Source organism: Taudactylus pleione, unplaced genomic scaffold, assembly GCF_031769625.1.
Source record: "Taudactylus pleione unplaced genomic scaffold, aTauple2 ptg000886l, whole genome shotgun sequence".
NCBI lineage: Eukaryota > Metazoa > Chordata > Amphibia > Anura > Myobatrachidae > Taudactylus > Taudactylus pleione.
The window spans coordinates 1,893,686-1,920,579 of record NW_028285287.1 but is presented as its reverse complement, the minus strand read 5'-3'; the positions used below and the strand labels follow the sequence as shown (position 1 = coordinate 1,920,579).

Here is a 26,894-nt window from a genome sequence, read left to right as displayed (position 1 = left end):
GGCAGTTATTAGACCGGCGGACTGAATGCCGCCGGTCTAAATACCGACGCCTAAAGCCCAACACGGGACTTAAGTTAGGCATTGAATTAACGACACCTATCTTAATCCCGACGCTGGAAGACAGACAGACGCCGAACCGATCGAGGAAAGTCTGGTGCGTCTTAATTGTTAGCCGCGGGGGTGAGGGATAGATTTAGACACCCCCTGGGGAGGGTTAGAGTTAGGCTAAGGGAAGGGGAGGTTAGGGTTAGGCGCCACTGGGGAGAGGTTAGGGTTAGACACCCCCTGGGGAGGGTTAGGGTTAGGCACCCCCTGGGGAGGGTTAGAGTTAGGCTAAGGGAAGGGGAGGTTAGGGTTAGGCGCCACTGGGGGGAGGTTAGGGTTAGGCACCCCCCCCAGGAGGGTTAGGTTTGGGAAGGGGGGGTTAGGATTAGGCACCCCCGGGGGGATTTAGGGTTAGGCACCACCAAGGGAGGGTTAGGGGGGGAATACTTACAAGCCCCAGTCAGGATATCCTCCTGTCGGGCTTGTGCAGTCAGGATTTGGACCGCCGGTATTTCAATCCCATTCCCTTGAAATACGTACTGATCGCCTGCACATGCACTTGCATTATGGCATTTGCACCTGCCTTCTCTCATTCATCCTTATAACATTAATGCATTATCCCAGCAAAAACAACAACATCTGTATAAACGGTACAAGAAGCCTAGTACTCGTCCCATGAATGATATACACAGTTATTCTTTAAACAAGAATTAAGAATGGTCTGGAGCAGCAATATAAAAGACGATTGATCAGTATATTTTAGAGCTAAGCAATATCTCTGTAGCAGCAATACACCATGCCAAATAAAACCTCATTTTCAACCTTAGAAAACAACAAATTCAGAGCACACTGGAGGCAAATATAGTAAAATAGTATTGATCTCAGACTGAATTTATTAATCTTTTAGCTGCGTCTTAGCAGCTGGGAGATCCAGGGGTGCACTCTAATGTAGCCGTGACTGTGTCTTTTTCTGCAGCACAACTGCGTCTTTATGCTAATGCCGCAACCGATGGGATTCGTACAGAGTTGCCCTAAGGCTGTAGCGGTAATCCGAAGCTTTGTGTATTAAGAAACACCATCGAACATTGCATCAGCCCTATGGAGGTACACAATGGGTGTCATAACATGGCCGCCGAAATCAGTGTATCATCATCAGCTGACCACAAGATGCCCACGTCTGGCTAGGCAACCCTCTCTGTATCCAGATCATACTTGCCTACATTCAGCTCCCTCCTTCCGGGAGGGAGCTGAATGTCTGAGCACAGCGGGGGGCGTAGCCGGGTAATGATGTGACATTGGGTGCGGGGCCGCGCGATTGCGTCATTGTAGCTCCACCCCCTCTTCACAGTGGCAAAAATATTGGCACTGTAAAGAAGGGGGCAGGGCCATGATTACGCGATTCTGTGCGAATCGCGTCACTGGCCCCCTCTGCTGCGGGGGTTTCTGTAATTAACGTGGGGGTCAGGAGGCCTGCCTTTCCGTGGGGTCGGGAGCGGCACCCGATATTCAGGAGGCTTCCGACCAAATCGGGAGGGTAGGCAAGCCTGATCCAGATTGATTTTCGGTGGCAACCATCAGGACGCATGCACAGTGCAACTGCAAACATTGACTGCTTGCGCGCTGCATTGACATATCGTGCACCTTGGAATCAGGCCCTGAGTGTGATTCTTTGTACTGAATCGCTTCCCATTCTTCTGTCAGTGTTATATTCTAGTGTATCCCGTGTTTTTCTTTTCATGCGGTATATTTTACTAAAGACAAGAAGTTTTTTTGCACTTGCTCAAATCAGTCTGTTTATACTTACTATAATCCCCCCACCCCACCCCATTGCTGGAGGACTAAGTCAGTACAGTTCGGGATACGGTTTATATCCCGACTGCGGGGATTCTGGTGGTCACAATGCTGACACTTATTGGAATACTGGCATCCCAACTGCCGGAATCCCGAAGGTAAGTGGCGGGGTTAGGGGGATGGTTAGGCACTACGGGGAGGGTTAGGGTTAGTCTCTAGGGTGTAGGTTAGGGTTAGGAACTAAGGGGGGAGGGTTAGGTTTAGGTACTAGGAGGGGAGGTTAGGTTTAGGCACCGGGTAGCAAGGGTTAGGATAGTATTAGGTTAGATATACTTACCTCACACTATGTAATAACTATTCCACTGCCACCACTACATAACCCCTCACAGTGAGTGTGCAACCTGGCGCTCCTTGCCAGCATTACCCCAAACTATGGGGTAGCGCCTGGAGACCATGCCTCTGGGCGCCCTGTCAGAAGTTCTGCCACTGAGTAAGGCTACAGACAAAATAAACAGAACTGTGCTGTGTTTAGCTTCTGGTAACAGGGAGATACACAGTGTTAGACAAGGTACAGGTCACATTAACATGGGCTGACCAAAAGTGGATAACCTCTTTATAAAACAGTTTCACCATGAACAAACATTTTATATATATATATATATATATATATATATATACATACATACATACATAACGAAGAGACCGACACTCTACTTGAATCCAAAATAAATCTTGCCTTGGTACCCTCCCCGGGGTGGTATGCTCTGTAGAGATATGTAGTACTGATGGCGACACTCACAGGACTTCCACAAAATATTATATTAAAGGACAATTAGACCATGTTGTAGCCGACATTTCAATCTCCTTTATTGGAGATTTTTCTCAGGGATCAGATACCAGAGGAAAATCTCCAATAAAGGAGATTGAAACGTCGGCTACAACATTGTGTGTGTGTGTGTGTATTAGGGATGTGCAGGCTCGGATAGGTTCGAGTTTGCACGTGGAGTTCGGATTTTTCCCTCCAAAAAAACGGAACTCAGAAAGAGGCAAAACGTCATCTTACATGGACGAACATCATCATTCCTGGACAAAAGTCCAGGAATGATGATGTTCGTCCATGTAAGATGACGTTTTGCCTCTTTCTGAGTTCCGTTTTTTTGGAGGGAAAAATCCGAACTCCACGTGCAAACTCGAACCTATCCGAGCCTGCACATCCCTAGTGTATATATATATATATATATATATATATATATACATACATACATATACAGTATATATATTACACCTCCTGACGAAGTCTAAGGCTGGCTAAACGCTAACGATGTGTACCCAGCCCGACATCTTCAGCAATGGGACACAGCAGGGAAGCCGGCATTGGCAAGTGCAAATACACATTCCGATGCGGACAGTGATCTAGCAACGGCGTGGACCATGCTACATTCAGCAGCATGGCCCTCGCTAACGACATCCCCGTCGTCCCTGCATGTAGGACTGTCAGAAAACGTTGCTAATGACACGCAGAAGCGCACATAGTAGATGATGTGCCTGATGTGTTGCTCCAAATCCACCGGATGGGACGACATATCATCTCTTGTATAACCATCATAAGATGGTGAAACTGGTATATATAACAATGAACAATAGAATGGCACTCCCACACAAATTATAACACAGTCCCGGGTGCCCTCCGCAGCATGCTACCACGTAACTGCTCACACATAGACACATCGGCAGCACTCCAGTCATAAAACATATACAGGCACAGGTTTAATGCATCAACCACCCGATGCCTTTAATGCATTAAAGGCATCGAAGCGTTGATGCATTAAGCCTGTGCCTGTATATCATTTATGACTGCAGTGCCGCCGATGTGCATATATATATATATATATATATATATAATATATATATATATAGGCAAATAGAGAACCATCACATCCATTTAGTAGAGCAAAAAAGCTTCTTTATCTAAGCAAATAGATACAGTATGTCCACAAGTAAAGTGCATAATCATATAAATTGCATCTAAGCAGGAATGCAAGGGAGACTTAGACACCATTAGTATAGCAGCAAAGCTCAACGTGGCATAGCAGCAAAATACTCATCACAATCATCAGGTGTCAGACCCCATCCCTATAGTAGCCAGCCTAAATGAACATCATGCAATGAACATCATGAAACACAATGAATACATAGCACAAAACTTTTTTGTCTGACTCCAGTTCTCCTATATGGGCTGCCTTACTCTAATACACAACTCCTTCTTAGGCGACTCCACAAAGTAGAAGTGCAGATACATTGAAAAAATAGTTGCTCTGTGCAAATGTGCAAATCTCAAATCCAATTTCCAACCTCTGACTATTTTAGAACTGTCCCTTTCATTAAAGATTTTTAACTCTTTCTTCAAATGTTGCACAGCACTCACTCACTAAGGCGGGACAATCCCCTGAAATCATAGCGGTCTGCCTACATCAGGACAGGTGGGAGGTATGCCATCTTACTCTGAGAACCTACAGTATACACTGTTTTTGGAAGAATTCTAGTGAAATATGTACAAAGATATTTGTGCTTAGAAATTAGATACACTGCTATGGGCAGGCCAATTTACTAAAGCACATAGCTTTATAAACAAACTTAGCTTAGCCAAAGGGATAGTTAGCAAAAGCAAAGATCTGATGTGTTATCTAAATTGACATAAAATTAAATTTGCAGGATCCCTGCCCATTTAAATGTATTTTAGATCTCTGGACATCTAGAGGATTTTGTTTTGTAGGGTCGATAAGTAAGCTACCTACCACTTAAGCCATGTTTATATCACTCAGGGCTGAAACAACAATTATCATGCATAACAAATATGTGCTAGAGATTGAACCAATGCAAAAGAGTGCAGAATCATTTTAGATTTGTTCTTATTATTAAAAATGAGTGACAGTGTTTTGATTGAAAAAGTAATGGCAGCACTCTGGTGTCTATATTAATAATTAGATAAAAATGTCAAACTGGAAAAATATGTTTTGAAATAAGCTATGCAAAGTATGTACGACTATTTTAAAATTAATTAAGCACACCCTTCTGTTTTGTTTCTGTGACCACAGCGCCACCTACTGGTTCCTAGTTTATGCTGCAAGTGCTTACAAATTCAGCAGACCTGTGTATACTGTATGCGAAACTTTGTTTTCAAAATTCAATAGTTACTGTAATTTAGTGCAAAAACGGATCTACAATGATGCAGAACGACTATACTTAACACCATCCTTCATTATTTTAAAATTCAAGTTAATTATATGGACGAAGCAGCTAATAAATAAACAATGTAAAAATGAACAAAACAAGTTAAAGGGAAAATTATTATACTTTTATGAGGAAATATGCCCTAAAGATATATCCCCAGTAAAGGAAATATAAAAAAATCTCACTACTAATAACAACCAAGAAATCTACAATGCAAAGGTCTTGTAATAGTCAAAGGATCTCACCATCAATACGATTACCTAAAACAACAAGACTCACTAAACTTAGAGTTTGGTCTGGGATACATCCGGATGCTTCTGGTTGTCTAATGGGTTTCCTTTCATCCAGCAATTTTGCCCTGGAACTGTCCTCATTTGGGAGAAATTCCTGTGACATCACTGTAGCCTTCATGTATTGTAGATAGTGTCCACTTTGAGCGATGATTCCTGCAACCAGGATGCCTGGAACTGAATTAAATTGTTTCTGTCATCCCGTCTGTCACAGACAGCCATGGCTAGTGGTGTCAATGCTGTCAGAAGAATAATCACAACATTTTCTGCCTGTGGTTTAAAAATGGTAGTTTTAGAGGCTCATATGCCACCATTTTGAAGTAATGGGTGATTGGCCAGTAGTAAATAATAATAAGAAAATTAAGGTTCACACTTTGGTTTCCTTATCTGCATATTCTTAAGTTACAGCTGATTTAGAAAATATATATTTGGTGTATCCATATCAAAAGCAATTGTACTGTTTAGTTTTTCTATGGGTAGTAGAATCCAATAAACATAATGGAATGAATATGAACGAAGAAACCTAAAGAACAACAGAAATCAATTCAGCAAAGAAAAACATGGGGGCAGATTCAGTCAGCCTGGAACTATTCAATTAGGTCCCGTATTCCAGCGCATTAAGACCCAGAGGGTGCACTTAATGCAAACTTTTCCTTCTCAGGAGCTGCAAGGAAAAATCTGCTTTAAGTGCACCCTCTGGGACTTAACACGCAGGGTAACCCATAGAGTCCTGCACTTATTGCGGAATCTACGGGTGTGCTACGGGTCTACTCAGCAAAGTACCTAAGTGACTGGCATAATTTTAAATCTTGTTTTCATTGTCATGTGTAAAATACCTTTTAATCTGGACTTACAGAACATTATTCTTTCTCCAGTGACCTCCTGTTCTGACCCCGGCGATGTGACCCACAGTCGCAGGATTCTTTCTAATTCAAAGTTCCCTGTGGGCAGCACAGTGCGTTATGTATGTGACAAAGGCTATGTTCTCACTGGGAGCACCACCCTTACCTGCTACAACCGTCAGGCCGGTGTGCCCAAATGGAATGACCGCCTACCAAAGTGTGTCCGTAAGTCAGATAGCAGCAGGCACTAGGCCTACTCTTATGATTACCAAATTATTTCTACCTTGCATAAATTACCTTACTACAGTGATGTGACCCTACTTGCTCACTGATTAAAAAATACTGTAACTACAATCAAATATTATAACTAATTAAAAGTTTTGACAATTTTAATATAATTGAACACAACTATTCATTTAATAAGAACTATTTGGATACGTTTTATCATATAGTGGTATGTTGATTTATTGTTTGTGTATTGCTCTCTGCATGTAGCGATCTGCAGAGGTTTAGTAATAGAATGCTGTCATCTATTCTAAAGGAGGTTTTAGTGACAGAATGTTGCTATTTGTAGTGAAGATTTAGGGGTCTATTCAGCATTGATTTTTTTACATAAAAAATACAGAAACTATGATTTCTGTATTTTTTTATGTAACTGCCCTATTCAGCAATGGGATAATGGAGAAGTTAACGCAATTATCTTCTCCACTAATTCCCATCTCGCTGAGTAACGCACAGTAGGGATCAGCCATTGATCTCTATAGTGCTTTAACGCTTTTTGCTATTCAGCAAAGCAAAAAGCGTTTAATCACTCGGAAACTATTTTCTTTATATAACGTCATTTCAGAATGGCGTTATATGAGGAAAATACTTAAATATCCTGAAAACTGCAGGGACAGAGGGAAATTTTCCCATATGTGACAAAGAGGGAAATTTTCCCATAAGTCCCTGCAGCATTTTGTAACTCCACCCAGTTATGTCCAATTACAGCATGTTAAACCTGCCGAAAGTAATTAACATGTGTATACAGGCTTTATACTAGCCTGTATACATGTTTATTTATGTGCAATTATATTTAACATTTATATATAAATGCTAAATATAAAAGCACATAAATATACATGTATACAGGCTAGTATAAAGCCTGTATATACACGTCAATCAGTTTGGACAGGCTGGAGCTGTACTTACCTCATCGGCGGTCACCGCAAGCAGGGATGTAGACTGTTCCCGAGTGCTTGACTGAGTATGCGCAGAAGAACAAACAGAAGGTATTGTTTTCGGAATCCTGAAAACAATGCCTTCTGTTACATTGCAGGGACAGCAACCGCTGTCCCTGCTCAAAATATTGCTGAATAGCAGCATTAAATTATCATAGTTGATAAAAATTTGTGACAATGTTGCCCGATAATATTCTGGACAACATAGTCACTGTTGCTGAATAGACCCCTTACGGTCAAAATGCTACTATCTGCAGAGACGTTTCATTGAGAGAATGCTGCTATCTATAGAGGTTTAGTGATAGAATGCTACTATCTGTAGTGAAGGTTTAGTGATAGAATGCTGCTAACCAAAGATAAAGGGTGCGCGTTAGAATACTGTTACCCAGGGCTATTTTTCTGGAAAAATAAGTTCAGGAACTGTGGGTGAAGCTATAGAAAAACTATATATATATATATATATATATATATATATATATTATAGCGAAGGTTTAGTTTTAGAATGCTGCTATCTGTAGAGAAATGTTAGTGATTGAATTCTGCTATACGTAGAGGTCAAGGGCTCAATTTATTATGTTAATTATTCGGATCTCGATAATTAACATTCCTACTCGCTGCGAGTGCCGGAGTGGAGACATGAAGATGATGCATGCTCCCGCAGTCAAGCTTCGAAAATATTGTATTTTCGGAGCTTGATGAATTCTGTCCCCACACTAGTGGAAGGTAAGAAGGAGATATCTATGATATCTCCTGCTCTACCTTCTTGATGAATGGCCCAAATACTTAATTCCTACAATTGCAGTTGAAATGTGCATTTTCACCTGCTTTTGTAGAAATTAAGTGATGATGAATAAATCCCTTATTGACAGAATGCTGCTATCTATAGAGGAAGTTTAGTGATAGAATGCTACTATCTGTAGTAAAGGTTTAGGGGCCTATTCATCATTACTTAAAGGCCTGTTAACCATGCGAAAATGGACCTCCTGATATTCAGCGAAGTCTGAAAACGTAAAGTTTTCGGAGTTTGCCTGCGAGAACAAACACCATCTTCAGATGGCGCTTGTTCTCAGAGCCCCTTTCCTTCTTATGGGAGGGAGTCCCAGGAATGTGAAGAGAGATCCGAGCGGATCCCTCCGCTGCCTCCTCCCTGCCTTCACAGCGGCTTTGCAAATGCGTGACCTCAGTTCACACGTGCGCAGAAGCCGGCCACCTGGGGGAGGTAAGTAACACTGCTACTTCTGTACTGGGGCTTGCGGCAGACGAGACCCTACCACAAGGGTCTTGTCGTAAGCCCCGATGGTCGAAGTGGTCTTGACCATTGCTACCATCAACCTGGCCGTTCGCTAAAGCTGTGGGTGGTTACCAACAGCTTAGCGAGTGGCCAGGAGGCTGGCTTTTAAAGAAGAAGCAGCCGCCCTCATTCAGAGCGAGCACTCGCATTTTGCGAGCGGCTCTGAATGAGGTCCTATGTGCGTAATCGCTATTGCAATCGCAGTTGCGATCCGTACTGAATCAGGCCCAGTGACAAAATGCTACTAAATGTAGTGAAGGCTTAGTGACAGAATGCTACTATCTGTAGTGAAGGTTTAGTGATAGTAGCATTCTATCTGTAGTGAAGGTTTAGTGATAGTAGCATTCTATCTGTAGTGAAGGTTTGGTGATAGAATGCTACTATCTGTAGAGAAGGTTTAATGATAGAATGCTACTATCTGTAGAGAAGGTTTAGTGACAGAAAGCTACTATCTGTAGTGAAGGTTTAGTGATAGAATGCTACTATCTGTAGAGAAGGTTTAGTGACAGAATGCTACTATCTGTAGAGAAGGTTTAGTGACAGAAAGCTACTATCTGTAGTGAAGGTTTAGTGATAGAATGCTACTATCTGTAGAGAAGGTTTAGTGATAGAATGCTGCTATCTGTAGAGAAGGTTTAGTGACAGAATGATACTATCTTTAGAGAAGGTTTAGTGACAGAATTCTACTATCTGTAGACAAGGTTTAGTGACAGAGTGCTACTATCTGTAGAGAAGGTTTAGAATGTTACTATCTGTAGTAAAGTCTTAGTGTAGAATTCTGCTATCTGTAGTAAAGTGCAGAATGAAGCTACCTGTCGAAAATGGTTAGTAGTAGACTAAGGTTCTCCATAGACTGTGGTTGTGACAATTACAGTGTCACAATATAAAATAAACCCAGGCCAATTGTGAGTGGCACAGTGATTAGCATTGCTACCCAGCAGCACTGGTGCTATGTTTTCATCTAGTCTCTGTCTTCATGCAGTTAGTTTTCTCTTGCCAAGTTCACATGGATTTACTCCAGTGCTCTAGTTTCATCCCATGCTTCTAAAATATACTTTAGGCTTAATATCTTTTTACTAAATTGGCAAAGAGACACGGTCCTATTGTGTACATGTTCTCAATTATGACATTGACCAGGTCGACAATCATCATGTTGACACTGATGAAATATCGTTGTGATTAGAATGTTAACAGAACATCTCTGGTGGTCTAGTGGAGACTTTCCTGGTACAGCGGCCCCAGCGGTGTATTACGGGTCCAGCGGTCAGTTGAGGAGTTCTGGTGGGTCCAGCGGTGCTTCTAACCCCTAGCCCTCTCCCTAGTGCCCAACCCTAACCTCTCCTTCTATAGACTAACTTTATCCTCCCCCGCAGCCTAACCTTAACCCTCCGCTGCCAGTCCATGCAGAATGCCTGCGCTTCACATGTTAACATTGTGAACATGTTAATATTTTGCACATGCCAAAACGTTCAATATCAACAATTTAACAATGTTAACATCATAACTGTCAACATTGTGATGTCAACATTGTGAGTGTCGACTGGTAAACTTTCATTAGACCTATATAAAGAAAGCAAAATAATAGTAAAGTACTAAGAACAAAGAGTATTGTGGGAAAAACTTTACATAAAAATAATGTATTTTTCTAAATGATTTTTAATTATTTTCAAATATTATAAAAGTTGTATATGAATAACTGATAGTGTGTAGCAGCATACATATGACCACATATTCTGTTACCTTCATAGTTTTTTTCTATAGTATTACTATTTTACTTAAATTACACTGAGTGAACCTAATCATATACTGTTACAGTCATGGTTATAGTAGCGGTAAAGAGTTATCAGACTCTGTGCACTGATTGCTTTGTGATATCCGTGTTTAGATGAAAAATACGAGCCATGTATAAACCCAGGAACTCCAGAAAATGGTCACCAGGAACCTGAAAAACGAGTGTACCAGCCAGGGGATGCCCTAAGGTTTTCCTGCAATACAGGGTACATGCTGATGGGGGAACACAGTGTAAAATGTATTCCTGGGCACCCCTCACAATGGAGCATTGCCCCACCAATCTGCAAAGGTAACAATGAAAAATGACCCTCCTATAACTAGAGACAATATTTATGAAGCGCGTTGGGTGCAGATGGCAATTCACTTTGGTTTTACACTGGTGAATCTAGATGGATCATTCAGTGCACCTCCAGGTGTATATCTAGTTCCCAATTGGAGGAGCCTCATATCACTAAAGAGAAGTTTGCTTTGCTCGCATTGGTCTTTCGCTCCTTGTAAATTAGACCCAGCACTAACAGCACTTTTTAGTGGTGATTTTCTTTTTAGGTAACGCATTTCACACTCAGTACTTCAGACATAACTATGTAATTAAGTAGCTATGCTGTTCCCAGTCCCATAGCATAGATCTCTTTATATTCATGAATAAATCCTGTACCATATATAAATTAAACAGCCAAAAAGCCTTTTGTATGGGACCTAAATGATGTATGTGAACCATGACCCTTGCTTTCATTTGTATTTTCTTTTACTTACGTTACTGATGTCTACAAGCGAATCATATAGGAAATTGATAATAAAAACTGGATTCATAATTATTTAATTTGATTTTAGTACATAGTATTTACAAAAGTGCTAAGAAGTGGGCTACCCATTATTATGGATGAGTGTGTAATCTCCTGAGGAAGAAAAATTTCTTTTGATGGGAGGATGGTAGATTATGACATCATTTGCTGAGTATTGGATAGGAGCATAGGTGACCTAGCTATGCGCACACATGCAGAAATAAGATATAGTATTCTGGGAGATGGTTAGATGAGGTTCAAGGGATGGAAATGGGGGTTGTTGCCACAGCATTTTCTGCAGAACGTGTTGAAGTTTACACATCTTTGAAGGTGGTGCCAGCAAAGGCTCAGCCTATATTTGTGATGGGATGCCTTTTGTACTTTCCAAGTGCAATTTATATGAGCAAATACAATTCTTTGTATATTTCCATCAATGTAATTATTGCATCCACTCAATAATAAATAATAAGAAAGGTAGCACCAGTACTTTTTCATGATTTATTTAAGATATACAATAAGGCTAAATTGAGCTGTAGTATAGGGGAAAAATAAAAGTAGGAATGGACAGGCAATGCCCTAGTGGATCGTTTTTCGCTTTGCTATATTATATGTATGTGTGTGTATATATATAATATATATATATATATATATATATATATATATGCTGTATATATATATATAAATCAGGTTAATCCCTCTAACATGGTACTAAGTATTAATGTTAGCTTTTGCTAAACATCTCAGACTGGCATTAAAGGAGAGACCCCGCAAACATATAAATGTATTAAGTACATTCTTGTTTTCAGACCGGATCTCTTTGGAAGAGATAGAGCTTTTACCCTATTCCCTAGAAAATAAAAAAATTGTAGATGTAACATATATTATAGCTGCCCATATATATATATATATATATATATTTCTATGTGTGTGTGTATATATCTATATATATATATATATATATATATATATATATATATATATATATATATATGCATATATATATAATTAAACCTCCTCTCCAGAGCTGTTTGTAGCTTGATCTATCAATCAGAATGTCACCAAATTTGGTAGGGATTCCAAGAAAATCGGTGACTTTTTTCACGGAATCTAAACTGAAGAGTAGAGACATCTGCACTTGCCTTGTTAGAAAATGATTTAAATGTAGATAAATGCTAATGTTTTGTTGATCAAATGAAAAAACTGGTACATATGGGTATCTAATTAGACCCAATGGTGACTCGTTGTTTACTAAACACTGGGCCTGATTCAGACCCGCTCGCAAACGCTGAGCGCTTGCAAGCGGGTCGATGTTGGCCAAGTGCTCATGCGCACGATGGAGGCGGCTCGTCGTGCGCATGCGCGAGACCTGAATAACGACGGTCAAGCCTTCATTATGGGTCTCGCACCAAAGGGGGCGCGCTGTCGATGGTGATTGACAGCACGCCCCCTTTGGTGGGCGTGCCGGGGGCGTGGCTGCCCAGATGGAGGCGTTCCCATGGGAATGCCTACCGTCTGGGGCCGGCTCCACTGACATCACTAGTGATGTCAGTGGGAGTGCTTTTGGCTCTGATAGAGCCAAAAGCACTCCAGGGCTTGCAGCAGACGAGACCCTACCACAAGGGTCTTGTCGCAAGCCCGATGGTCGCGATGGTCTTGACCATCGCGACCATCATTTTGGCCACTCGCTATAGCTGTGGGTGGTCACCCACAGCTATGCGAGCGGCCAGGAGGCCGCTCTTAAAAAAAGATAAGGACGGCCCTGATTCAGAGCGAGCGCTCAAGGCCTCTGTTCTAAAAATGACACAGACAGAGAGTAAGTGGGAATCAGCTAAAGGTCACCTTTTACTGAACTCTTTTTCTTCTTATGTCCCTAGCTTCATACAAGGAATTCTACAGTAACCAGGGTATAGAAGGTAAGCCTGCAACATGACTACACATTTAGCACCTAACAACTCTAAGAGCTGTACAAGTGCTCACACAAAAACGTTTGTTTGTTCCAAGTTGGCACAAAAACTACTGAACCGATTTTCCTGAAAACTGCATCATTTGTAGTGGGAATTCCTAGAAATAACCTGCAATTTGTTTCATCTGGATCCATCAAGTTAAAGTTGAGCAATAACAAAAACATTTACTGAGGGGCACTACAGGGGGGCTACTACTGGGAGCACTACAGGGGGCTACTACTGGGAGCACTACAAGGGGGGGCTACTGCTGGGGGCACTACAGGGGGGCTACTACTGGGGGCACTACAAGGGGGTCTACTACTGGGAGCACTACAAGGGGAGATTACTACTGGGGGCACTACAAGGGGAGATTACTACTGGGGGCACTACAGGGGGGATTACTAGGTGGGGAATAATACTGGGGGAACTACGGGGGGGAATACTACTGGGCTCACAAGGGGGGAAATACTACTGGGGGCACTACAGGGGGGGAATACTACTGGGGGCACTACAAGGGGGGGAAATACTACTGGGGGCACTACAAGAGGGGGGACTACTACCAGGGGCACTACAAGGGGGGGGACCACTACTGGGGGCACTATATAAAGGGCACTGCATAGGGGGTACCACTACTGGGGGCACTGCATAGGGGGGGTACTACTGGGGCACTATATAAGGGGAATACCCGAGCCGGCCCTAGCCAATTTGGTGCCCTAGCCAAATTTTTGACTGGTGCCCCCCTAGCATATAATCCCACCACCAATCTTATTGTATATACGCAGAAGCCAAAAATAACATGTTGTGTATATATACACAAACACACACACACACATATACATATATATATATATATATATATATACATATATCCATATACAGAAGTTACTCCCAGAGTCCAAACAAACGCAGGGACCCCGGTGCTTAGTAACTGTTCTATATATATATATATATATATATATATAATCTCTCCATACATACAAACACACACATATATATATACCCATACATACAAACACACACACACATATATATCCCAGACACACACATACACACATATATATATACCCATACATACAAACACACACACACACACACACACACATATATATATATGTATATATATATATATATATATATATATATATATATATACAGTCAGGTCCATAAATATTGGGACATTGACAGAATTTTCATATTTTGGCCTCTATTCACCACCACAATGATTTTGAAATGAAACAAACAAGATGTGCTTTAACTGCAGACTTTCAGATTTAATTTGAGGGTAATTACATCCAAATCAGGTGAACAGTGTAGGAATTACAACGGTTTCTAAATGTGCCTCCCACTTTTTAAGGGGCCAAAAGTAATGGGACAAACTAAACAATCCTAAATCTAACTTTTCACTTTTTAATACTTTGTTGCAAATCACCAGACACTGGGTTTAATCCCTGGTGATGCTCTGCCAGGCCTCTACTGCAAATGTCTTCAGTTCCTGCTTGTTCTTAGGGCATTTTCCCTTCAGTTTTGTCTTCATCAAGTGAAATGCATGCTCAATCGGATTCAGGTCAGGGGATTGACTTGGCCATTGCATAACATTCCACTTTTTAGCCTTAAAATACTCTTTGGTAGCTTTTGCAGTATGCTTCGGGTCATTGTCCATCTGCACTGTAAAGCGCCGTCCAATGAGTTCTGAAGCACTTGACTGAATATGAGCATATAATATTGCCCGAAACACTTCAGAATTCATTCTGCTGCTTTTGTCAGCAGTCACATCATCAATAAATACAAGGGAACCAGTTCCATTGGCAGCCATACATGCCCACGCCATGACTACCACCACCATGCTTCACTGATGAGGTGGTATGTTTTGGATCATGAGCAGTTCCTTTCCTTCTCTTCTCTTCCCATCACTCTGGTACAAGTTAATCTTTGTCTCATCTGTCCATAGGATGTTGTTCCAGAACTGTAATGGCTTTTTTAGATGTTGTTTGGCAAACTCTAATCTGGTCTTCCTGTTTTTGTGGCTCACCAATGGTTTACATCTTGTGGTGAACCCTCTATATTTACTCTTGTGAAGTCTTCTCTTGATTGTTGACTTTGACACATATACATCTACCTTCTGGAGAGTGTTCTTGATTTGGCCAACTGTTGTGAAGGGGTTTTTCTTCACCAGGGAAATAATTCTTTTGTCATTCCGTGGTCTTCCGGGTCTTTTGGTGTTGCTGAGCTCTCTGGTGCGTTCTTTCTTTTTAAGAATGTTCCAAACAGTTGATTTGGCCACACCTAATGTTTTTGCTATCTCTCTGATGGGTTTGTTTTCATTTTTCAGCCTAATGATGGCTTGCTTCACTGATAGTGACAGTTCTTTGGATCTCATATTGAGAGTTGACAGCAACTGATTCCAAATGCAAATGTCACACCTAGAATCAACTCCAGATCTTTTGCCTGCTTAATTGATAATGAAATAACGAGGGAATAGCCCACACCTGTCCATGAAATAGCTTTTGAGTTGATAGTCCCATTACTTTTGGCCCCTTAAAAAGTGGGAGGCACATATTGAAACTGTTGTAATTCCTACACCGTTCACCTGATTTGGATGTCATTACCCTCAAATTAAATCTGAAAGTCTGCAGTTAAAGCACATCTTGTTTGTTTCATTTCAAAACCATTGTGGTGGTGAATAGAGGCCAAAATGTTAAAATTCTGTCAATGTCCCAATATTTACGGACCTGACTGTATATATATATTCCCATACATACAAACACACATATACCCATACATTCATACATACACACATATATATACCCATACATACATACACATATATTTACCCATACATACAAACACATACATACACATATATTTACCCATACATACATACATAGACACCAGGGGCATAACTAGAACCTTTTGGGCCCCATAGCAACATTTTTAAGGGCCCCCCCCTAACTTAGGTCTTACACATTACCCACAGTAGTTCCTCTAAAACACTAAATGCCCACTGTAATGGTGCCCCTTATGCAATGCCCACTGTAATTGTGCCCCTTACGCAGTGCCCCCAGTAGTAATAATGCCCCCTGTAGTAATGCCCCTGGTAACAATGCCCCCTGGTAATAAAGCCCCTAAGAATAATGCCCCCTGTGGTAGTGCTGCCAGTACTAATGCCCCCTGCAATGCCGCCAGTAGTAAGGGCCACTGCAGTGCCCCCAGTTGTAATGCTCTTGTAGTGCCCCCAGTAGTAATGCTCCCTGCAGTGTCCCAGTAGTAAGGGCCCCAGTAGTGCCCCCAGTTGTAGTGCTCCCAATAGTGCCCCCAGTAGTAAGGCCCTTGTAGTGCCCCCATATGATGTCCCCAGTAGTAAGGCAGGCCCCTGTAATGCCCCCAGTAGTAAGGCAGGCCCCTGTAATGCCTCCATATTATGCCCCCTGTAGGCAGGCCCCTATTATGCCCCCTGTAGTAAGGCAGGCCTGTTATGCCCCAATATTATGCCCCTGTAGTAAGACAGCCCCCTGTTATGCCCCCATATTCTGGCCCAGGTAGTAAGGCCCCTGTTATGGCCCAGGTAATAAGGCCCCTGTTATGCCCCATGGTAGTAAGGCCCCTGTTATGCCCCATGATAGTAAGGCCCCTGCTATGCCCCAGGTAGTAAGGCCCCTGCTATGCCCCAGGTACTAAGGCCCGTTATGCCCCAGGTACTAAGGCCCCTGTTATGCCCCAGGTAGTAAGGCCCCTGTTATGCCCCAGGTAGTAAGGTCCCCCCCCCGCCGCACACTGACATACACACAAAAAAAACCATCCTTACCTTAAACCCCGCTCCCGTGCCTACTGCTGACATCTGTCCCCGGCGCCCGCTCTTTGGAACTATGGGAGTGACGTTATGACGTCACTCCCATAGTGCACTGCAGGACCCGGAAGTTGGAGCTCAGGAGTGAGCTCCGTCCTCTGGGTTCTGCTGGCGCCCGGGGGGAGAGAGAAGAGAAGGAGTCGGGCACCTGACCACCTGCTGCGCTCGCCGATCGGAGATCTCCGATCGCGGCAGTGCGCAGGGGGAGAGAGTCACTGGGTAACTGTGCCAGCTCTGGAGTAGGTGGAAACAGCAGCAGGCGGCGGGGGAAAGGGAGGGGGGTAGAGAGGAGGAGGAGGAATGCCCCTAGCATTGAGTCGCCCCTAAGCATTTGCTTATAATGCCTATGCCTAGGACCGGCTCTGGGGAATACTACTGGGGGCACAAGGGGCACTGCACAGGGGGGACCACTACCGAGGGCACTGTAAAAGGGGCACTGCATAGGGGGTACCACTACTGGGGACACTGCATAGGGGGACTACTACTGGGGGCACTATATAAAGGGAATACTACTGGGGGCACAAGGGGCACTGCACAGGGGGGACCACTACCGGTGGCACTGTAAAAGGGGGACTGCATAGGGGGGCGCCAAAAAATATACTCGCTTACCAAAAAATTTGGGCTGGGGCTGGCCCTGCATAGGGCACACAGTGACATTGGTGTGAGTGGTGTGTGATTAGGATAGGCTACATAGCAGTCTGTGCACAGGGCACACAGTGACATTGGTGTGAGTGGTAGGTGAATAGGATAGACTACATAGCAGTCTGTGCACAGGGCACACAGTGACATTGGTGTGAGTGGTGGGTGATTAGGATAGGCTACATAGCAGTCTGTGTACAGGGCACACAGTGACATTGGTGTGAGTGGTATGTGAATAGGATAGGCTACATAGCAGTCTGTGCACAGGGCACACAGTGATATTGGTGTGAGTGGTGGGTGAAGGCACTGCTGTCACCAGTCTGTATAGTGCTGCTGGTCATGAGGTTTGCCACTACTGCGACAGGGCACTTATGCAAAGCAATACAACTAGAACACCTCAAATAAAAAAAATGTTGGCAGAAGCAATTTCTTCGTTGGTGAAGCCATGGGCAACAGCTAATAATAAAATATGCGGACAAACAGAAGCACAACCCTGTCCACCACCACATAACTGAACTTAAAGGTGACAGTTAAGCTCAATTTACTTAATTTAATAACTTTTGCTGAGTTTCTCAATAAGAAACTTTTGGTTTAGGACACAATTAAAAAGTACTGATACTCTAGTGTGCCGTGATTCAAAGAAAGTTTGGGAACCGCGCCGTTAAGTCAAACAATCAGACATTTCAATCTGCAACATTTCCATGCAGAGGCGTCACTAGGGTTGGTGTCACCCGGTACTGTAATGCACGGTGACACCCCCCTCACACACCACAAAAAAAAAATCGGGTCCATGGAGCGCAGCTCCGCGAACTCTTCCCCCTTACCAGTCCAGCAGTCACACTGTGCTCCTCACGGAATGCCAGGCGCACCCGGCAGGCATGTCGATGCCACGCCCGATATTCTGGGTAGCAATGCTTAAAGTGGTCCTAGAGATGTGGTGGAACGACCCCCCCCCTTCCCCAGCGATTTATCAATAAAAGGACAGCGCGCGCCTAAGGAGTGTAGCGCAAGAAAGGGACATGGCCATACAATACTATCCCTAATTCAAATTATGCCACACAGTAGCACAATCTTATCCACATTACACCGCACATAGTGCTAGAGATTCACGTTACACCATAAAGTAGTGTCCCTTATTTATGTTCTGACACACAGTAGTGCCCATTTCACACAATGACCACGTTATTGACACTTATACACAATGCCCACAGTAGTAGTGCCCCTTATTCAATGCCCCCAGTAATAGTGTCCATTATGCAGTTTCCCCTTTAGTAATACCCCTTTATGCAATGCCCCCTGTAGTTGTGCCCAATATGCAGTGCTTCCTGTATTAGAACCCATTATGCAATGCCTCCTATATTAAAGCCCATTATGCAATGCTTCCTGTATTAGAGCCCCTGATGCTGTGCCCCCAGTAGCTCCCCTTATGCAGTGCCCCCTATAGTGCCCTTATACAGTACCCCAGTAGTGCCCTTATACAGTACCCCCAGTAGCACCCCTTATACAGTGCCCCCTATAGTGCCCTTATACAGTACCCCAGTAGTGCCCTTACACAGTACCCCCAGTAGCACCCCTTATACAGTGCCCCCTATAGTGCCCTTATACAGTACCCCAGTAGCACCCCTTATACAGTGCCCCCTATAGTGCCCTTATACAGTACCCCAGTAGTGCCCCCAGTAGTGCCCCTTATGCTGTGCCCCCTCCCCTGTGCAATACTACTTACCTATCTTCAGGATGTCCACTCCAGGCTGGCTTCCACCAGGAGGGTTCCGGACGCGCACCTCCTTCTTCCTCATGCCGCGCGAGTGATGACGTCACCGCGGCCGGCGTCCAGAGCCACACACAGGCACATAGAAATGCTCTGTGCCTGTGTGTGGCTCTGGACGCCGGCCGCGGAGAGAGAACTAAGTCACTCCTGGCGGCGGCGGAGTGCAGGACCTCGGTGGAGAGGAAGGGGGTGTGCTGGCAGCAGTTGCAGCCCGCGGGTCTGTATGCTGCTGTTGTTGGTGTCACCCCCTTGAAGGGTGACACCCGATACGGGCCGCACACCCCGCACCCCCCTTCTGACGCCACTGTTTCCATGTCTTATGATGACCCCATAAATACAGTACAGTGAGTTTTTCACCTGTTTTTCCCTGATAACTGATGAAATCACATCCAGTAGGATTTTTTCCTCTAAACTACAATCATTTTGGTGCACACATAGAATACAATGGTTTGTGAAATTTGTCAAAAATGATCAAACATTTTAACCAAATAAATGCACAGTTTATGGCCCACTCAAGAAATTTCATTTAAAACTTAATGAATTCATGCCCAGGTTACACACTGCAATACCGCAGCTGATATTGGCTAGTTGGCCTGATATCACAATAATACCCCTTTTACACCAGAGCAAAAACCTGGGTTTTTGCTGGGTCTACCTGGGATGCAGCTCAGTGTAAAAGGGTCCCTGAAAAATAACCCAGGTCAAGTGACCCAGCAATCCAATCCAGGTAGCTACCAGGGTTGGACCCAGGATGGACTGTAATGGTGCAGTGTAAACGGTGCAACCCGGGTTATCTGACCTGGGTCATGCCTAAAATGAGCTGATTGGTGGTTGTGGAGCATTCACCTCCCACTTTTTATGACCTCACAGGTTTAGCAGGGCAGACCTGAGTTCAGTGTGAATAGGGCTGACCTGGGAGTAACCCAGATCGAAGGTGCAGTGTAAATGGGTCTGACCAGTTTTGGAGCCATGTCCAAAAACCCAGGTCGGACCTGGGTTTTTGGTGGAAAAGAGGTATTAGTATGGTCCTTAATCAAGCCCAGTGCCCCATAATTATTTTAGCGATGGTGGTAAATGCAATAGGCAGGGTCATATTAGCAATGGGGCTTATGGAGGCCCATTGTCATGACAGTAGGATCATGTTCAGCCACCAGCTGGCCACACGGTCGGCCATAAGTCATATGTATTCAAATTTTCATTACAAAATTTAGCAATTTTTTTACTTATATATTTTTAAGGAGACATTGTAGCTTTTAGTGTAGGGTGTGTACACTTGAGACTACTTCCCATAATAGGCCCTTGATCATGCCCATGTGGCCCTCAATCCAGCCCTGGGATTAGGAAGATAATTGTCACTGGCCTTTGTGTGATATACGCAGCCATGTTACAGCCACATTAATGTGCCACAAAATACGTCACTACACAACGTGTGTAAACACACAAAAAAAATCTATACTAAAGTCTGCCTTAATTATCAGTGATTTTGTTTGTTTATTTGTATATTATCATTTGCATCTATCAGTTTTCAGCAATAGTTGAATGTGATCAGAAATTATATTGGGCTTTAAAAATTTAATTAATTGTATAAAATTATTTTCAACGTTGAAATGGCAATGAATAACTGAGACACTCTCGTGTAACCTGTTGTTTATTTGATACATAAAATCCACCCTATACATCCTTTTAGCTCCCAAACAAGGCTGCACAATTATAGGAACCTATTTCTAACTTGTACCATTAACATGGCTGCTTCAAGAGTCAGAATTATTGAAAAAAATAAAGGGACTTTCCTGGGAAAAGCAATATATTGACTGATTCCCTTTCTGTGCTTTATGTCCAGCTGTAGAAAAAGCAGCAGCTTCAGGCATCCCTGTAGAAGGCACACACATCCTGCTGGCTGTCTTTGTTCCGGTTATCATGGTGGCACTCGTAATCGCAGCAATCTACCTATATTTCTCCAAGTAAGTGAATATATCAGTACAGCTTTCCATTATGGGCTCAGTGAGATGTAAAATGCTTTATCCTGTGTAGTTATCCCTCTCCAATGTCTTCATACAGGCTACAAGGAAAAGCTCTCCTCCGCCTGCCTCTTTCTTCCTCACCCCCATACGATCAAGTCACAGTGGAATCTGCATTTGACAATCCCACATTTGAGACAGGGGTGAGTAAACAGTACTCATACTTATTTACTAGAGCAGTGGTTCTCGAATTCGGTCCTCGGGAACCCACACAGGCCATGTTTCCAGGTCACCTAGCAGGTGCACAGGTGTATTCATTGCTCACTGACACATTTTATAAGAATCACTGATGGAGCGAATTATTTCACTTGTGATTCTGTGAGGAGACCTGGAAAACATGCACTGTTTGAGGTCCTGAGGACCGAGTTTGAGAACCTGTGTACTAGAGAATGATGTGAGTGGGGTAATACACAATGGGAGCACTGAACCAGTGATAAACTGGGACACAACTGCAGGATAAACAAGAAATCTTATATGAGTGACTATTGCCTTTGCAATTGAAAGACATCTTCAGTCTTCATCAGATTAAGGACCCTATTTATCAACAAGTTTTATCAATAACATCGAGTGATCAAACTTGTTGCGTATGATAATGGTGCTCCAGCCAATCAGCTCCCAACTGTCATCTGTTTGAAAAATGACAGTTGGGAGCTGATTGGCTGGAGCACCATTATCATACGCAACAAGTTTTATCACTTGTTGATAAATGAGGCCCTTACTATACAGCCTGATTGCTGTTCTAACAGCAAATGGACCAACGCGGAATTTGAAGAAAAAATACAGTGCTACATTGGCCTGCCGCAGCTCCATCCTAGTGACGTGAGCCAAAATAGTCACATATTCTCTCTTTCTCTTCCAAATATCTGCAAATGGTTTTGCCAAGGTGCATTTATTCCTAACACTAAATGAGGCCCAATGTGATGTAGCATTTGAAAACTTTTTGCAACAGTGAATAAAGATGGTCTTTTCAAGCCTTATGATGAAAAAGTTTACTGAAACTATTTTTGATTATCATTAATATTCCTAATCCAACTATTTTGTGTTTGCTTGTTCGCATTGCAGGACACAAGGGAATATGAAGTTTCCATATAGGAGGAAAATCAGACTAATTCTTTGTGGGAGAAAAAATAAGAGGGAATTACATCTTGCTACTCCCAATTGTGAGAAGGTTCCTGACTCTTGTTGCTTCATCATTGGCTGAACAGAGTATTTTACCCCAGTAGGGGCCACTGACAATTTTCAGCAATGACGCAGCATTGGCCTGCAGTGCAACTCACATCAACATTCCCAGCTCTCCTATCCTTCTGTCCGGTTCCTGCCACTGTTCTTATTGCTCTTAGCCCTACATTCTTCTTTCAGCTGAAGCCCTGGATTCTTCATACCTCGAGAGTAGACTTGTCCACTTACATGGTTAAGTGATCTGATGCAACTTTTAACCTCAATACAAAGGGTTAACAGAGCCAAATAAAATGACATAGATTAGAGGGGTTTAAAAAAGAGCAAATCAATGACATAAACTTGCATGAACAATACTGGTAAACACACAGAAGAACAAAGACACACGAATACAGATGAACATTAAGAGCAGATATTAGTGGACAGATAGGAGAGGTACTATGGATTGTGCATTAAAGTGTGGCAATACGATACACCAATACCAGAAAACTCCCAGCAACTACAATACAATGGATTCACAATGACACATGCACACTTTAATGCCTGATCCCTCATAGAGTGTGTGTTTAGTTGAATATGTATATATGAATTTATATATTTGTTTATACGAGGCGCATTGGGGGCTTTCAAAAAACTATTTGTGTTCACCAAGTCTCAGTGACCTCATGAAATCTTCCATCGGACCACACAGTCTGTGTGGTCACCAGGGCATAGGGTAACCTGCTTTTTGTACAGTGAAGCTCTTGTTGCCCATTTATCTTATGCACTAGACATACTGTGGGCAAAGTGGGATTTTGTTTATGTTCATTTTTGTTACCAGGAGTCCCCACTGAAACAATTTAAAACTTTATGGAAAGTTTAAGCTGTCCCTTAGGAACATTACGCAGATAAGCCTTTTCTACAGATAATTGCCTTTTGGGTAATGGCAGCCTCTATAGTACTTTCCATAGTGACCAGAAGAACCTGCACTGCTCTGAAGAGTCCAAATAAGGAAGTAACAGACCGTCTACAGGTGGATATTCTGCAGATAAAAGTGTTGACTCAGAGGGTTGTCATGTCAACAACATTACTCAGAGGTCAATTTTTCTATATAGGAGTGTTTTATTTGCATGCTACCGAGAAGAAAAGAGTTATTCCTTATACACAAAGCTGCCACATGTCCCACTGTACAGGAGTATTTTCTATCTAATGGCAAAACAGGGGAATTTAGTCAAATACTGCTAAGGATAATATGTTACATTTTACTTATATCTCCCATTAAAGATTACCCTCATGATAGATAGGTTTCTAAGGATAAAGCCAATTATGTAGTCATTCTTAATACTCATGTAGGCTAATACTGACTTGGCATCAGTAAAGTGTCAAACGATTGTAAATGAGGGTAGAATTAGAATAAAGCACCTTACATATATCAAAGAAAGACACTGCATACCAGGCAACAGGATTCTCTTTTAGTATGATCTGTACCGGACAACCCACGCAAACGGTTGATGCTGACTATCTATTATAAATATAGAGCAAATTGCAAAGCTGATCTCTAATGTTACCCAGTTTCACAGAGCAACAGAGCAGCTTCTACCCCGACAGTGAGGGTATGTATCAAGCTCTTTACCTAGCCATTATGCCAAATTTGATTACAATGATGCCCTACTTTGTTATTAGGTTTGCTCATATGCTTATCTTGGCATGATGGGGCCCAATTGCTAAATCATTACCTGTCCAATCTCATACAAACCTTCCATATATACTTTATGCTAAAACAATGCAGCAACGGCATTCACAGCATGTGGTCCTAGTGCTTGAGCTATATTCATTTGCACAATCTTTATTTTCCCCTAATTTTAGCTGGATATATTAATATAATGTAAGCAAAACAAAGATATATAAGAAGCACCTGTCTCATAGATGTAGCACTCTGTAATGATGCACTCACTAGGATACAACATTTGTAAAACAGAAGTGGGGAGTTAAGGGAATTATTTTGTCAATTAATTAATCATTTTAACTTCCTTATGCTGGGCATACACTATACAATTATCTGTCAGATATCTGTCCAATCTGGCTGGTTGGAATGAAAACCTGGTAATGTATGGGAGCAATTGACATTAGACCATATGGTCCCAAACACATGAAAATGGACAAATCGATTGTTCAAATTGGTTAAATATGTTTGATTTAACTAATTTGTCTGAACAACCATTTTTGTCTGTTTTCCAGTGTTCATGAGCAAATGTTCAATTATCATTTGTTCCCATACATTACCAGATTTTCAGTCCAACCAGCCAGATTGGACAGATATCTGACAGATAATTGTGTAGTGTATGCCCAGCATAAGTTTGTAGACCTAAAAATACTTAAGCTGCATACAGACACAACGATTTTTTGAACGATTATCGTTAACGATATAGTTTATCGTTCAATCGTTGTAAAAATCGTTCACTTTCTGAGTTAAAACGATGAACAATTATCGTTCATGCGCGGTCATGTTTGTAGTTTGTAGTTCAGTCAGACTGACCAACTCAACGATTTTCATTAAGGGAATATCGAAAAATCGTTTGTAGTTCAAAAAAATCGTTCATTACACTTTAAAAAATCTGACAGAAAATCGTTCATAAAATCGTTGGTAACAAAATCGTTGTGTGTGTATGCAGCTTTAACAATGACAATATTTTTTTGTACATGCACATCACTCATATACAATGGTCTATGGTCATTTGTATGAGAGATGTGAAGCATGACCATGCCCTTGCTGTCTCAGCTTTTGGAGGTGTATTATTAGTGCCAAAACATTCCATAAGAAATACAATATTTCTGCATCTATAGAAGAACTGTGTTGCCTACAGTATATTTTCTTTCTTAATAAATAATTACAATCCTGTGCGCCTAATCCAATGTGGAGAATCTCTTGAAGTGTCTCAAAACTTGAGTTTGATAAATAAGCTGTACCTGCTATTGAGCCGGATTTAAGAAAGCTAATTTGCCCATAACCATAAGGCCATAATGTACAGAACGACACTCAATAAAGGCAAGTCAGAAAAGTTTTAAATCTGCTCTCACCATTTGTGTATATATTTAATATACACAATATATATAGTGAACTCCTTTTTTATCCGGAAGGCAATTAATATGAGGGCTAAAATAGTGGCTACTGCAGAAGTTTACAATTAACCATTCTATGGGTGTCGACATGTAAAAAAGATATTTCCTTTTGCAGTATAACATTTTTTCAGTGAGACTGAAGGCAGGGGAAGGTGTATTTATGGACGAGCTCCATGTACAGAGCATTTTTATCCCAGCATCTTGCATACTTAGAAAAAGTAGATCCCAGGTTTGCTTTTACCTTCAATGATTTTAACTATTGATTTAAGAAAAAAAGAAAAAGAAAACACATACCATAAAACTAACTGGGTGGTGCTAAAATGAGAACAGGCTGGACTATGAAATTATGATTTTACTTTCTCTACAATGCACATTTTCATTCAGATCCACAATCCCAAAAATATAGGTGCTGATTGTGGTTCAGGGGCTGTTCCCTAAAGCGGGATGTACAGTAGGCTTGCTCCTATCATTGCGCTAGGCAGACAAATCGGCTAAGATCTGCAAGTTTCACATTTTCATAAAAGGCTTTGTATATATTCAAATATCAAAAAAACAAACCTGCCTGCATTATGTCATCAATATACTTGCAGATAGCTACAACATAATTTACAAACAACATTAAACAGACATTAATATCTGCAGCATTGTTATTAACTAATTACTAGTACTGTCTACCATGGTACTAGAGGTCCTTTAATACAGGATTCTGTTTGAGCTTGACACATCCCCTCATTGAGAATCACATATTATAATGCCTCCCCTATTTCCTCAGTGAGGTTGCTCGGGGGTAAGCAATGGTGTAAAGTGCAAATGGGGAAGTGGGTTAGTGAAGACAATCTTACTACATTTATAAATCTATATAATCTATATGTTTTAGGTTTTGTAATTAGGAGTGTGGGTACATTTGCACAGATAGTGTTTGTCCTGCCATATTTATGGGTCGATTTATCCTTGTAGTAAGTGTGTCGTGTGTGTATAATAGCAATGCGTAAAAATGGCATAAGTACATTTTGCAGAATCTCTATGCATCGTAGAGTGGAACTGGCAATCGTAGACTGACAGCTGTTCTTACACTCCCTCCCGCGGTCAGTGTCCACTGGAGAACAGCTATATGGAAACCCTGG

The 26,894-nt window shown here is 42.1% G+C and overlaps 1 protein-coding gene across 1 annotated transcript in view; it reads left to right on the top strand.

Moving 5' to 3' along the window:
• Positions 1 to 24,704, top strand: part of SEZ6 (seizure related 6 homolog) — a 69,647-nt gene extending 44,943 nt beyond the window's left edge. Inside the window, exons 7-12 of the mRNA XM_088458998.1 lie at positions 6,233 to 6,424; positions 10,596 to 10,790; positions 13,158 to 13,196; positions 21,318 to 21,438; positions 21,536 to 21,638; positions 22,558 to 24,704. Of these exons, the coding sequence (XP_088315124.1) occupies positions 6,233 to 6,424; positions 10,596 to 10,790; positions 13,158 to 13,196; positions 21,318 to 21,438; positions 21,536 to 21,638; positions 22,558 to 22,587 (680 nt within the window). The 3' untranslated portion in view covers positions 22,588 to 24,704. The remainder of the gene's footprint in view (positions 1 to 6,232; positions 6,425 to 10,595; positions 10,791 to 13,157; positions 13,197 to 21,317; positions 21,439 to 21,535; positions 21,639 to 22,557) is intronic.
• The last annotated feature ends 2,190 nt before the right edge of the window (positions 24,705 to 26,894 follow it).